Below are 13729 nucleotides of genomic sequence, written 5' to 3' on the forward strand. Positions count from 1 at the left end.
TCCCTGGATTCCTTTTGTCCTGGGTCTTTATTCAGCAGGGGATGTGCAGGGGGCTCCTGTGTCACCTGGCCACGTTTCCAGGGACACTTTATTATTAAACTGCTACTGTGATCTGCTGAGCAAGATGAGCTGACGCAGCCTGTCTGGGGATTATTTCCTGTGAATGCTGCTAGTAGATGATTTGACATCCTCTGGTTTTTGGGTCTGACTCTTGGGCAGATGACATCATTGTTCTCAGTCAGGTTGTGCCTCCTTTTGAATTTCTGGTAGGAGATATTTCTATAATTTCATGTGTAATTCCTAATGATGGATAAGCGCTCAAGAAAAAAGCTAACATACAGACTTTTTTCCAGTATCTTTCAACATTCATTAGAGAAAAAGCCATTTCTAAGCTTGATACGCAGCTTACTATGGGAAGCGCCCTGTCTCCTGACATAAACCAAAATCTCGGTACTTGGCACACAACTAAATGGGAATTATGGTTCTTATTCCAGTTTTTGAGTCATATCTGTCACATAGCTTTTGTGTGGATCAAATATAGTTTTCAGTGGCAGTAAATGCTGGGATTTCTTTTACCTTTTTGGAGCATTTTGGAACAGTGGTATTAACCTTTCTGAAGCCAATGTGCTTGACATGCTGACAAATCCTTGTGCCTCCCCAGGGCATCAAACTTCTGTGATGTGCCCTTGGACTTCACTTGAATAAGTTTGGCATCAGCCCAATTTCCATGAAGAAAGGTAAATATCTGATCTCTGCTGTCAGCTCTTCCAAAGACTGCTGCAGCTCTGCTTACCAATACCTTACGGTGCTCTGCCTGCTTTCCCAGGCAAAACCCAGATCACTTCTGTTTACTATTATGAACTATAACTGTTGGCAAGCTGCCTTGCTCATCCTACCTCAGAAAACATGTTATAATGCAGTCTCTTATCTTATTTGTGCCTTTCTCTATAACAAAGTGCAAGGCATCCTGGTAGTGTGATTTGCACATTGATACATCCCAAGATTGAGTGGTTTTCTCTTGATTTGTCTTCTCTGCGGAAAATATTTATATCTTCCTTTGGGTGTCTAGCAGGTAGGCTTTGTCGTGTTCTTGTTTCAAAGATTGTTGGAGCACTACCCGTCTCTTTTTTTTCTTTTCTTTTTCTTTTTGTTGTTATACCAGAGTTTCCCAAGGACCAAGTGCCCACGCAGGTAGATTCCATTTTATGAAAGGCACAGATTTTCATAGTTCTTTCATCATCCCAATAGTTACAAATGCTGTAATTCTTTTTGTGAACTGAATGAAGTTAAACTTGCAGTCACACGTTTGCCGTGTCCACCACCATGCAGCACCAAGGCGAGTTGTAGTCTTGTATTGGTTGACTGAGTGCTGTGAATTTCACTTCTGTGGAGTATTTCTGTGTTGAGGATGTACAGGGTTGTTTGTTGTGGTGTGTCTTTAACGAGATTTCTGCTAGCATGATATATGGTTTGATTCTTTGCTAGTATTCCAAATATTTGGAAGTTGTGTTCATCTGAGCAGTTCTTGATTGGCTTAACATTCCTATAATCTGATTGGGAGTTTATAGCTCGAGTACAGGGAATTCATGGAAATGATGGAATTAATAGGTTTTGTATCCTGAGTTTTTTATTAAATCTTAATGCATATTTAGTTAAGTGTTTCTGCATATGCAGCATAATCTGTAAGTCGAAGCGGTAAGTGAGATTTCAGAAATGGTGCTCCGCAGTATGTCCTTATAGGAAACAACTGCAGCTTGTGTGCCGTTTGGTGCTGTTAAATGGAGCGTGGATATATGCAGACATCTGTAGGGGGCTGCTGCAAATGTCCATTTCTCAAATTGATCTCCAATCCAGCTTGTTCACTCTTCTTTCTGTGAATACAAGGCTTGAGGTATTTAAGACACCTTCAGATAGCACGAAATGCTGTGAAAAACAATGTACATCTCTATGGATTTCATCCTCATAGATTCTGCCAGGAGCTGCAGTCAAAAAACAGCTCTTTGACGCAGGATAAAAAGCTGGTATGCTGGTTCCTTGGGAGAACTCACCTCGGTTTAAGTTTCTAGAAAGCACATAAAGCAGAAGGGGAAGGAAGAAGGGATGAGGAATCTTCAATCTCATTTGGAATGGCAGTTCAGAGATGACTTTTGTCTACATCTTCATAGTTCACATTTTTGCTGTCAAAGCCCCTGCTGGCTGTTGTACCCCAGGCAGGGCAAGTAACGGGTTGTGCCTCCCATCTCGACTGGAGGGTAGTCCATGGAATGACGTCTTGTTTGGGAATTTTATAATGTGTTGCTGTGTGTTAAAGCAAGGTCAAAGAAACGTGATTATTGCTTGAGGGGGAATACGAGGAGGTTTCTGATGCAACCAGATGCCTGCAGTAGCTTATCCCACAGATTTGAGCAGATCCCTGAGATGTGCTGCTATGTGGGAAATGGAGCATTTCTGTTATATGGGAAGGGCTGTATGCATTTTAGTGAACAGAAAGGATAAGAATGCTGTTGTGGGCCAATTAAAGCAACGAGTCCTGTTCTGAAGTCTAAAACTAGGCCAGCTGGGTTTCTAACAGCTGAAAGAGAAGTCTTGAGGCTGAAACTGCAGTGCTCGCAGGGTGGGCTAAAACCCGGGGAAGAACTCATCGCTTGGTGCCCTGCACTGGCTCTGGAAAGGCACTGCGTGTTGGCAGGCCTGGATTGAATTAGTCAAACAGTAAGTTTAGAACAGCAAACACTGCAAGACCGTAATATTATTTCTAGGGGAAAGTGAAGAACAAAAGTGTAAGGTGTTTGCTAGAGCTTGATGACTAAGCTAGATGTCATATTGCTGTCCTCAGCGGATGCCTGTAAACTTTAATTGGCGGATGAACCACGACTTTTTGCTAGATAAAATTTTGTTTGTGCTAAGGGGTTTTCAGCAATTGAAGTTGAATAAAACTTGTTAACTGAAGGAATTTAAAGCACGTACTCTTCTAGCACCCGATACAAAAAGCTTTCTGCATTAAAAAGTACAGAGCCAGCTAAAATTGGGTAATGCTTAAGCAGTAGGTTGTCCTGTCCACCAAGGAGCTGCCTGGCATTCTGCAAGGAACATATTCTTTAACATCTTTACAAGCAGCTACCAAGCGTACCTGGTTGTTCTGCAGAAAAGGCCCTGCCTTGTGTCTCTATGCATGGCCCATTCAGCTGGTTCTGGTCCAGCTGTGGGGTTTAATTAGTGGCCCTGGGGTAAGGACTGACCCAGGAGTACCTGCAGTACTTGTGGCTCTACTTTCTGAAGGAAGCAGGCAGGTTATTTCCATACCCTGAAGTGTCTCCTAGAAAAGCACAAATCTGAGCACGTGGATTTCAATGTTACTGGTGTTTCAGGTGGGAGAGAAGAGGACAATGACCAAATGGTAGCATTGTGGCATTGTGGCGGAAACATTTAGGTCTGGTTCGAACCTGTTGCTTGGATCTGAATCGCAACACAGCTGCAAAGGCATACTTGGCTTTTTTGTCTTTGAAAGCACTTAATCATTCCACATGATGTGCTGCCATTTAGTCCTGTGTTGCCTGTTAATAGTTCCTGAAATGCTGAAGGTATGGATTATGTTAATGTAGCTTTTAAATTTTTTATGGACTGAAATAGCTTCAAAAATTAACCTTTTGAAAACACTTGAGTAGATCGCATGGCAAGGCTTTTAGCAGCTTTCTGTTCCTAGTACTGCGCTATCTCCCATTCCAGTAAATGAAGAGCTTTGACTGACCGAGGCTGTGCTCAGCTTCCTGTCCTAGGACGAATGCCTCCAGCTGATGGTGGAGATATTTTTATTTATCATTAGATCATCTGAAAGCCTCAGCTGTTCTCATGCCAGTATGAAGGATGGAGGCTGTTTGTGTTGTGCGGGTGTTGTACCAATTTGTTGTTCAACACATGCTAATAGATCTCTGACAAACCAAGAGAGATTTTTATTTCTTCATGGTGCAATAAGACTTGATATCTATTTGCTTATGAAAAGGTTGCCTACGTTTAGCATGGATGGTCCCATGATGATTAAAACCTGGGCTTCTTGCAGCAGTGAGAGGGAGAATTCCTCCTTGTTTCTGCCAGACCTGGCTTCTCTCATGTTTCCTGCCTTCTGAAACCCCTCGGGTACTCTACGTTTTGGAAGACCGAAGAGAAGCTGGCTATAAATGTTTCTTACTTCTGCTTTGCTGTGGCACAGATCATGGCAACCAGGCTGTACCCAAAGTGCACGCTCTTGAGTCTTCCACTGAGTCCACCTAATAAATAGAAGAATGGTTTCTATTTGCTCTGTCTGTTCCTGTTGTTTTTCTGGATTGTTTTGTTATCTTCAGCATCTTGTTGTAGGATATAAATGCAAGACATACTTGCTGAGGTGCTGGGATAAATGAAGAGACCTAGGGTGGAACAGACACCCCTTTTATCACTGTCTCCAAAGATCATAGCTTCTTGAGTCTGATCACAGCTCCTTGGTTTAAAAAATAAAAAAATAAATCAACCCAAAAAAATATATGTTTCAACGGGGTTTGAGATCTGTACAGCATTGTGATTAGCGTATGCACTTCAGCAAATCTTTTTTTCCTTGTGTACATAAAACTCTTGGCTTACGTCTCTATCCACCCTTCTTTTATTCTGGCTGGAGCCAGGCACACTAAATAGTGATTAAACAAAAGATTAAAATTCCATTTTTGTGCATTTGGTGTTTGAATGCTGATCAATTGCTTTGGCGGCGCGTTAAGTAACAGCATGGTAGACAACAGAAGGGGCTTATTTACAGCAATCTGTCTAAATCCATTTTCAATGTATTGCTTTATATGCCTTTCTACTTTAATTCATTTTCTGTTTTTAAAAAATGAAGGATGGAAACAGGCAGGAGATTAGTTTAAGATATTGCTGGAGAAGTAATCACTCCTTAGTGGTAAATAACTTCCAGTTCTTAAGGAAAAGAAAATGTGCTTGAGCTGAAATAGAACTTATGGGCTTGCTGTAGGAGTTAATGGATAAAATTCAATGGCTCGCGCACTTACATAGCTTGACTAGATGACCATAATGAGCCCTTCATGCTTTGAAATCTCCTTTTTGCATTGCTGTTTACAACTGACCATTTCAAAAATGAAGAAGTTTTTGCAAAATGAGAAGCTAAGGTAGAGCAAGACAGAAAATTGCAAAGGCTGTAGTCTTGCTGACCTGTTTTATAGGGACAGAAATCCAGATCAGTCATGCCCATGTACCCTAACCATGCAGCATGGATAACTGCAGTGTTCAAACAATGGTCACTATATTCCACAGTTAAAATATAGATAAGGGGGGATGTGCTGGTGGGCTCTGGACAAAACTTACATCTCCTGCTATGCAGTTATAATTAATGAGAAATTAGGATAAAAGTGAAAATTGACATGAAATATGGCATTATGGGTAAGACATAGCTCCCCGCAAATGAGATGCTTGTTTAATAGTGAAAGCAAAAGTCAGTCCTAGGAAACTTGCTGTGTTTTGCAGACTGCTTAGACATCACAGTCTAGTGCATCTGTTGAAGGGGTATCATCAAGTTATGTAATTTGCATAATTGAGTCAAATCCCATGCAGCATCCCTGAAGGAAACCACTAAAAAAGGCAACATTCTGGTCCCTGTGTGCTGTGTCTGGATTTCTAGAGCTCAGACATCTTTTACAAGGAGAAAAAGCAAGAAGGGGGGAAAAAAAAAAAGAAAAGAAAAAAAGAAGGAGCTTCCAAAATAGCATCAACGGCAGCAACCTGCCCGTTTTCACAGTGAGTCTTTGAGCGTGTATATGCATATCTTCCCTCTGCCCACAATGGCATGTTGCCCGCAACTTTACACACTGCTCTGCTAGTAGTGATGACATGAGCATAAAAATTGCAGTCGAGGTGGAGAAGGCAATGTTTTATCGTTCACACTGACTTTTTTTGGTAGTCTGCTGAAATTATGTTGGTCTTGAAAGTGTGATTCTTAACAAGAAATGAGATGCTAATCAGCCTGCTGCAGCTACACCTTCCCTTTGGGGCTGCGTGGATCGCAGGTGCTGGCAAGGTCACTGAAGCAAAGACACTGATCTTCACTTTCTAGCACTGAAAGTCACTTCAAAATTAATGTTCAGACATTGTTGACAGAACTTGTCAGTGACTCACAGCACGCTTTTCAGATACAGTGTTTTAATAGCGACCTGCAAAACCAATGTAAGTGTTGTATGTTTGCTTGCAAGGGATGCAGTGGAAATATTCTAACCTCTTAACGTTTACCCATAATGGAGCATTTCTGAATTGAATGTAACTTCTCTGCCTAAGCCCAAAAAAGCTCCAGAATGCAGCATGTCTGTCGTGACCATCTGCAGCTATGTCTACCCTTCAAGATTTTAAAAGCCACTTAAAGAGAGGTATGGCGATCCAACAGAGATTAACATTGTGTTTATCTGGTGTGAATCTCGTTCAGCTCTAGGTGTACAGGGCAGTAACAGCATGAGCACTGCAGTCAGAGGAACAGATAATGAGTCACCCCACACAGTCCTCACTTTACTTTGCTGGTGCCAACGTGAAAAAAAGTCTCCAAGACTGAAAGCTGTACAGAGCCTATTCCTCAGAATTTAAGGATCGATAACTCTTATTCTGTGTTCTCGGTGGACTCCAAAGTCCAACACTACAGTTCAGAAAGGTCTGAGTAACTGATGCGTGTACTCCATAGTTTCCCCTCTTGCTTAATTTAAAATTTAGAAATTATTTGAAGTTTTTGTCTTGATATGTGTGGCCTTGGCAGGGTTTAGCTTAGCCCAGCTCAAAGATGTTTTCGTGCGTAAATGTATTTGGGACTGAGAGAAGTAATATATCTATGCATTAGACTTTCTGCTGTCTGCCTGCCTGATTTGGGCTTTGTACGTAATTCAGTGACAATCTCTGCGATTTCTTCTTTTTTTTTTTTTTCCTTTTTTTAACAGCACTGGAGAATGGCGTATGACTGCTTGCTTTCACTGAGTATCGCAGTGTTTAAATTGCTTGCCTGCTCTGAGGGTATCTGAATGCACATTGCTGACCTCTCTGAAGAATGGCTTGAAGCTGTGCAGAAAATGTACTTCCCTGTTTGCAATATCCTATATTGAGCACACGAACACAAGGGCGACTCCAGTCCAGAGCGTGGGCATGCTCGCCCTGGGCAGGGATGGCTGGAACTGCTTTTTAATGGCTTCTAGGTTGCTGCTTGGCTTGGTGAGCGTTGGCTGCTTTGGTGGCACAGCTTTATCATGGTGTGAAATGCCCCTCCTGAAACAGCCGATAGCCCAGTGGTGTGGCTTCCCTCCAGAGGATGCTGGAGGTGTTGCCGTGAATGCTTTGGGGGAATACTTTGAACTTGTCTCCCATCTCCTGAGAGCTCTTGTGGAGGGGGCAGGTCAAGATCCATCCCGTTAGTGTATTTCGTAAGGAGAGTTATCCACACAGGTACCTGCAGCAGTGGACGTGCGTCAGCAGTGGACGTGCGTCTTCTAAGGGATATTTTCAGACTAGAGTTCAGAGGGAAGGAGTTGTCTCTGCAATTCTAGTTTCGTTTGCCTGAGTGCCAAGAAGAAATGGGATCTAAAACATTCTTACCAGTGCCCTGTTAGGCAGTTTGCATGCCTTTTTGCTGGTGGGTCTCTCTTTTTCCCCTCTCCTTCTCCAGGATGCCTGACTTCTTCTGGTCGCTTCACAGGGGCTTGGCATAGGGTGCTCGGTGACCACGTGCATAGCGGGTCTTGTGAGGCTGAGTCGCACTGTGTATGTCTCCTTGTAGATCTAGTCTAAAGACCCTCTTACAGTGCTCTCCTCTTCAGTAGTGGGTGGGATTTCTACAGTAACTGCTCATAAGGGCTTTACACGTGTTGAATGACAGCAAATAGCAGAAGGGGATAGTGGCCATTTGTAATCATTGTAAACAATTCTCCTGGTGTGCTCATTCAGTCCAGAGCCCTATAAACAAGAGACAAAAGAGACTTAAAATATTGAGGTTTCAGACTTGCCAGTTGTTCCTGTGCCCAGTATGACACTTGTGCACAAGCCTAGTGCTCAGAAAGTTGGCAAAACTCTCCTGGCGAGGAGGTGCTCTGGTCTGGGAGAGCTTTCCAGGACTTTTCCTGGCAGGGGAGCATCCTGGAGAGGAAACTGACTGGTGAGCAGGCCTGGCAAAGCTCAGATCTCGCAGAATGGTAGTGAGCTCTGCAGGTTATTTAGTGGGGGTGATCCAGAGGGTGGCATGTTGTCGGAAAAATTAAAAATCACTGTGGTGGCCAGACAAGTGGAAGTGCTGGACTGTTGCAGTAGCACAGGCTGGCTGCTTCGTGTTGCTGAAAATCCGATCTGTTTTACACCAAAAATGACGAAGCTGACAATTCTACGGTCTGTCTGTCACACAGCTGTCATCCAGACCTGCTCACATGAGTGGGCACAAGCTAGCGAAAGTCAGGTAGAGTTTGCATAAATTATTTGTGCTAGCACTAGGTCAGACAGAGCCACGTGTAAGTGCTGGAGGTGGGTTTGCCAGCCCCTTGCCCACACCGCGCCCTGGCTCACTGCACCCTAAGGAGGCATCTCAAACCCCATCTGTGCACACCCGCTATGCAAAAGCAGCAGCAACCTTCTGCAGTGGAGCAAACGTGAGGTTTCTAGCTGGTGTGGGCATATATCCTGTATGTTTTTCAAGGTGCTGTGTGATTGCATTGCTGACACCAGCCTCCGATTGACCCAAGGACTAGCTGCATGCTTAGTTTCTCTCTAGAAGTGCTGTTGTCCACTGTGTTTAGTTTGCCCTCCCAGTGCTTTCTTGCACATTGGGTACTTACACGTTCATCTTGACACTTAAAAGTACTTTTTCGTTATCAGCAGGCAGAAATTCACATAAGAACAGTGATGTTTAATGGGATGGCTAGAAGACCACTAGGCCAGTTAAGCAATTTAGTTTGATATTTATACCTGGTGAGTTCAGGTAAGCCCTTCCAGAAGAGGAGAGCACGGTTCTTCACCACAGCTCTGCTGCTCTGGACCTGCACTTACCTTCCCCCGGATGAAGGGAATTGGTGAGGCTTTGGCAGTGCCTCTCATGAAACCTTTTTTCTTCAGCAAATGCAAGTCTTCAATGTGTGTATTCAGAGTGGAACTGAAGATATTGGATTGCTGGTGGCAACATTCATTTTATGTCCTAATATAGGTGTGGAGTGAAATTCAGGAAGATAACACTACCAGTTTCTGTATTTGAACAGAAGTAAGGATTTAGAAGAGTAGAGTTCATGTGCTAAAGGGACAGAAATTAACAACATAAAAATGAACTGTTGCTTTTGATTCTTATAAATTCATCAGAGTGGAAAATAAAAGAACAAATAACAAAGATGAAGAAAATTAAGGCATCATGGAGTAAATGAAAGAAATCAAGTACACCACCTAGATATAGCTCTGTTGGGGTTCTTCTTAAGGTGGTCTCTCTTCTTCTGGGTGTAACTGTCCTTTCCTGCTAACCAGCCTCTTCTGGCAGTTGTCTGGTTTTCGCCACTGTTAATCCCAGTCCTATAGTGTGGTCTCTTCCCATGCTGCCCTGAGAGTTTCTTTTCCTCCATCTTCCTGCATCATAAGTATTTTTCAGAGCATATCCTTGTTAGTTCCAGGTGGCACAAGTGTAAGTTCCTTAATGTTCACATCATGAACTGTCTCTGTGACTGACTTCTTGTCCATCCTGAGTGCCCATCAGCTCTCCTTCAGTGAAAATAAAATTAAATTGCAGGGAGCAGGAAGGGGAATGCTCTGAGTACTGATGTTAGTTAATTGAAATGTGTAACTGAGTGTCTAGTTTCATGGATGAAACCTGACTTCTGCCAGGTGTGTTACCATCTGCAAAATGTCAAGAAGCTGAGTGTAAATCAGTTTATGATCCGTGATTGAAAGGATCTAGATTGATTTAAAAATCTGTTATGTGGGGGGGAAAAAAAAAAGTTCTAGTAGTTCACAGGCCAGCTCTTAATCAGGTTGAGCTCTATTACTTTTAGACCACTGGTTTATTACCCTTTGGCACGGTAATACAACCAGCACAACTCAAGGTTTTCAGGCAGTTCCTTTGCTAAGGTTTACCACCCGTAACAGAGCAGGTGGAGCGGAGCATGTACCTGTGTTCGGCCTCTCTAGTTCACTTTGAGATCTTAGCTGAAACCTGTCTTCACTGATGGTTTTGTGAGCTAATACCCAGGGCTGGCTCTTGTAGGAGAGGGGTGGTGGGGATAATCTGCAAAACCTTCACTGCGAGGTTCACCAGAGCTCATCTGTGAGGCTGCAGTGAGGTGAGCTGCATCAGGCTGAAGACTAGTGCCTTGGAATAACAAGTAAAATGTCCAAAAGTCCTATTTTCCCAAGACAAATCTGGGCATGAAAATTAAGAGTTTGTAATTTAACAAGTCAGGCAAATGACATCTTTGTCCCAGATGCCAAAGATGCCTGATAACCCTGCAAGGTTACTATGCCAACCGTTGCTTTTTGGTGGTTGTTTGGTTTGATTGACCCATTAGTGAGACTTTAAACTTCTTGCCCTCCAAGGAGGGAAGCTTTTTTTTCTTCATAGGAAGTTCTAGCCTGTGGAGTTCTCTCTGCAGGTCATGAGAAATTAAAAGGGAAAACCCTCTAAGTTCTTTGTGTAACTACTTTTGCAGTAATAATGCTACAAATGACTTGCATTTGTACTCTACCAGCATATTAGAATGTAATTGAAAACTTATTCTCAGAGAAGATGTGCTCTTCTTTTAACCTTAAAGCCTACTTAAATATATTATATATATATATATTTCCCTTGAACTTGGGGGATGTCAGTGTTCGAGATGTATCATGGTTTTCTTTCCACACACCATAGTCTCTTTGATCCTGAATTCACCTCATCTTTCATTTGCTAACTTGTTCCCAAAGCACCCATTGCTTTTGAATTTCAGGAACAACATCATGAAAAGAGGAGCTCTAATTGGGTTCAGTGCAGGCTCATGCCTTGTGTAAAATTTGCTTTTAAGTTGAGCAGCAAGAGTCTTAATAAATGACCTTTTAAATCTTATTTTGATTTTATTCAGGTGTAGTAGTGCGCTCATTAATAATGATCCTGCAATAGGTCTCCCATTACAGCTTTATTGTTAATTAAATAGGATGTAAGATGTATTGGATGTTTTCAAAATGAAAATGGGAGTTTTTAATAGATTCCCTGATTAAGAATACTGGTCTGCATACATGATGGTGCCCTGAAAAAAATACCACTTAACAGCTATGGATAAAGTACTGTTCCGAGGCAAGCAAAACTTGCTTCCTCTCTCACCCCTTTCAGGGTAAAAACTGCTTGCTTTTGACAGTCTTACCTTTAGGAAGATGTTTAATATCCTCTTACAGAAACGGGAGGCTGTTACAGAAAGGTTTCACATGTTGTGTATTTAATATATCCTATCTTTTGTTTGAAAGGCATCACACATGAGGCAAAAGAAAGACGCTTACTTTGGTGATGGACAAAGGAAAAAGGACTGGCATAACCAAGAAGCTATCAGGAGGGACTCTGAGCGTGTAGGTATGTAAGATTACTATAAAAATGTTTTTATACAGGTACCTCTCCCAAAAACTGGGAGATCTAGAAAGGAAGAAGGGGGGATAAGAAAAATGTTCTAGATTCTAAAGTTCATGCAAGCTTTATTCCATAGTTATGGGTTTTGTCTTGCATCACATAAAATGGCCCATTTTGAATGTCACAGCTTTATGCTGGTGTGTCTGCAAGGGCTCTACCTCCTCTGTGCAAGAGCTCAGGTTGTTAAATATACATATCCATCTGTGCTGGAAAAAGCAGCAGTGATGAGGTATTCAAACCATATGTAGTCTTCCTGCAGTGAAACAAAAAACCTTCTATGGATCCTCCCCAGCATTGCCAGAGCCCCTTTGTCTGTTTCTGATGGTAGAAGGAAGACTTTTAACTTCTAGGATTTGCACAGCTGAGTGGTTTGTAGCAAAACTGTGTATTGAATAAAACTGTTAGATTGACGTGGTTGACCTAGTGCTAAATATGACACAGAGCACAAAACTAATGAAGGAATTTTCAAAGAAGTATAAGATGACTGCTCTTCTTTTGATATATGGATTAGTTTTTGGCCGGTTAAGCACCAATTAGTAGTAATGATGCATGTTTACTTTCTGCCTATCTGTAGGAAATGGAGAACAGGGAAAACCTTACCCAATGACTGATGCAGAGCGAGTGGACCAGGCATACAGGGAAAATGGCTTTAATATCTTTGTGAGTGATAAAATTTCTCTGAATCGTTCCCTTCCAGACATCAGACATCCAAAGTGAGTATATAGTTTGCATTTCTAAGAGTGAAAGCCCTAGATTACCATATCTGCAGGAGTGTGTTTTGTTTTTTTTAATTATGGACTCTTGTCCTTTGTTTATCAAACACAGCCCTTTTGCAGCTGGATCCTGTTGTCTCCTTAATAAAGGACAGTGTATAGTAATTGCAATGGGAAACAGAAGAGACCAAATCTGGGGGAAAAGTATTCCCCTTTTGATTCCAGAAGACTTTAAATTACCAAAAACTTGCAGCCCTATGCAGAAGAGACCTTGAACTTAACCCAGAGGCGGCTTCTTTCTTCACCTCTTGCAACGTGACAGTTCAGATCCTGAGCCCACTGACATAGACAACAACTTTTAGCAACTAATAAGGTGGAGCTATTTCTTTCTGTGGTGAAAACCGATGTAAATGTCCAGCTCGGTTGGCAAATGCCCTAGGTGTTATCAGGTGATGACTTTGTCACTAAACACTGCCCAGTTCTTATGCTGGCCACTAGCTGGAAATGACCATGAAATGCTCAGGAGCAGAACAAGATTGGAGTAGTTCCGCTCAACTGTGTATGAAGAGTTTTATCAGAAATCTTTCTGATTTATCGATTAGTTTCTTAGACATCTTCCTCATAAAAACCTCATCAAGGTTTATGAGTAGAAACTAGTTCCAATTGAATTCTGGCTTTTGAGTTCATCTATTCTTGGACATTATCCATTAGGATGGTGTCAAACTGGATTTTGTGCAAGCCAGGAGGAGTTTTTAATTAGCAGAAGTGCTCAGTTAAGACTTAACCCTTGTTTATACAAAGCTGAGAGGTTTTTAAATCCTGTTTGTGTGGTTCTTAATCTAAAAGCATTGTTAGATATTTGAATGGAAGCTTGTTTTGTGTAAAGCCGTTCTTATCACAGTTTAGTGAATCTGAATTCAACATCTACTTTGTTCAGGAGATATAATTTCCAGGAGTCAGGTTTTATAATTTGTTAGCTGCACATTGGAGAGATTACCTCTTCAGCTGTCACAGCAAACTGATCAAATACACTGACTTGATGCCCTTTCTCAATATATACTCATAAACCACAGCAGTGATTATAGCTCCATAAATATTTTAGGCATGCAGCTGAAATGTTTAAATGTAGAGATAAATCAGGTAATTGAAGATGCTTGTTGATCAGCCCATACCTCACGTTCTAGGAAATACAGTTTGAGTTTGCTAACCTAAATTATACCTGGTCTCCATCTACAGGGGCTGCCATGGGCTCTGAGAATTTAAACATCAGACAACGGCAGTATTTCCTCATCTGAGGAGGATTCCTGATCTGATTTAATATATTACCTCACGTTCCCCATTGTTTCCCAAAGTTGTTGACTCCTCATTGCTAATTCTGCTATTTAAACATTTTTGAAAT

General features: G+C 41.9%; 1 protein-coding gene across 1 annotated transcript in view; it reads left to right on the forward strand.

The window, feature by feature from the left end:
• GALNT10 (polypeptide N-acetylgalactosaminyltransferase 10) overlaps positions 1-13729 on the forward strand; it is a 91504-nt gene that overhangs the window by 30928 nt on the left and 46847 nt on the right. Inside the window, exons 2-3 of the mRNA XM_063349084.1 lie at positions 11461-11563; positions 12192-12330. Coding sequence (XP_063205154.1) covers positions 11461-11563; positions 12192-12330 — 242 coding nt within the window. The remainder of the gene's footprint in view (positions 1-11460; positions 11564-12191; positions 12331-13729) is intronic.

The sequence above is a fragment of the Chroicocephalus ridibundus genome, chromosome 11 (assembly GCF_963924245.1).
Source record: "Chroicocephalus ridibundus chromosome 11, bChrRid1.1, whole genome shotgun sequence".
Classification (NCBI taxonomy): Eukaryota; Metazoa; Chordata; class Aves; order Charadriiformes; family Laridae; genus Chroicocephalus; species Chroicocephalus ridibundus.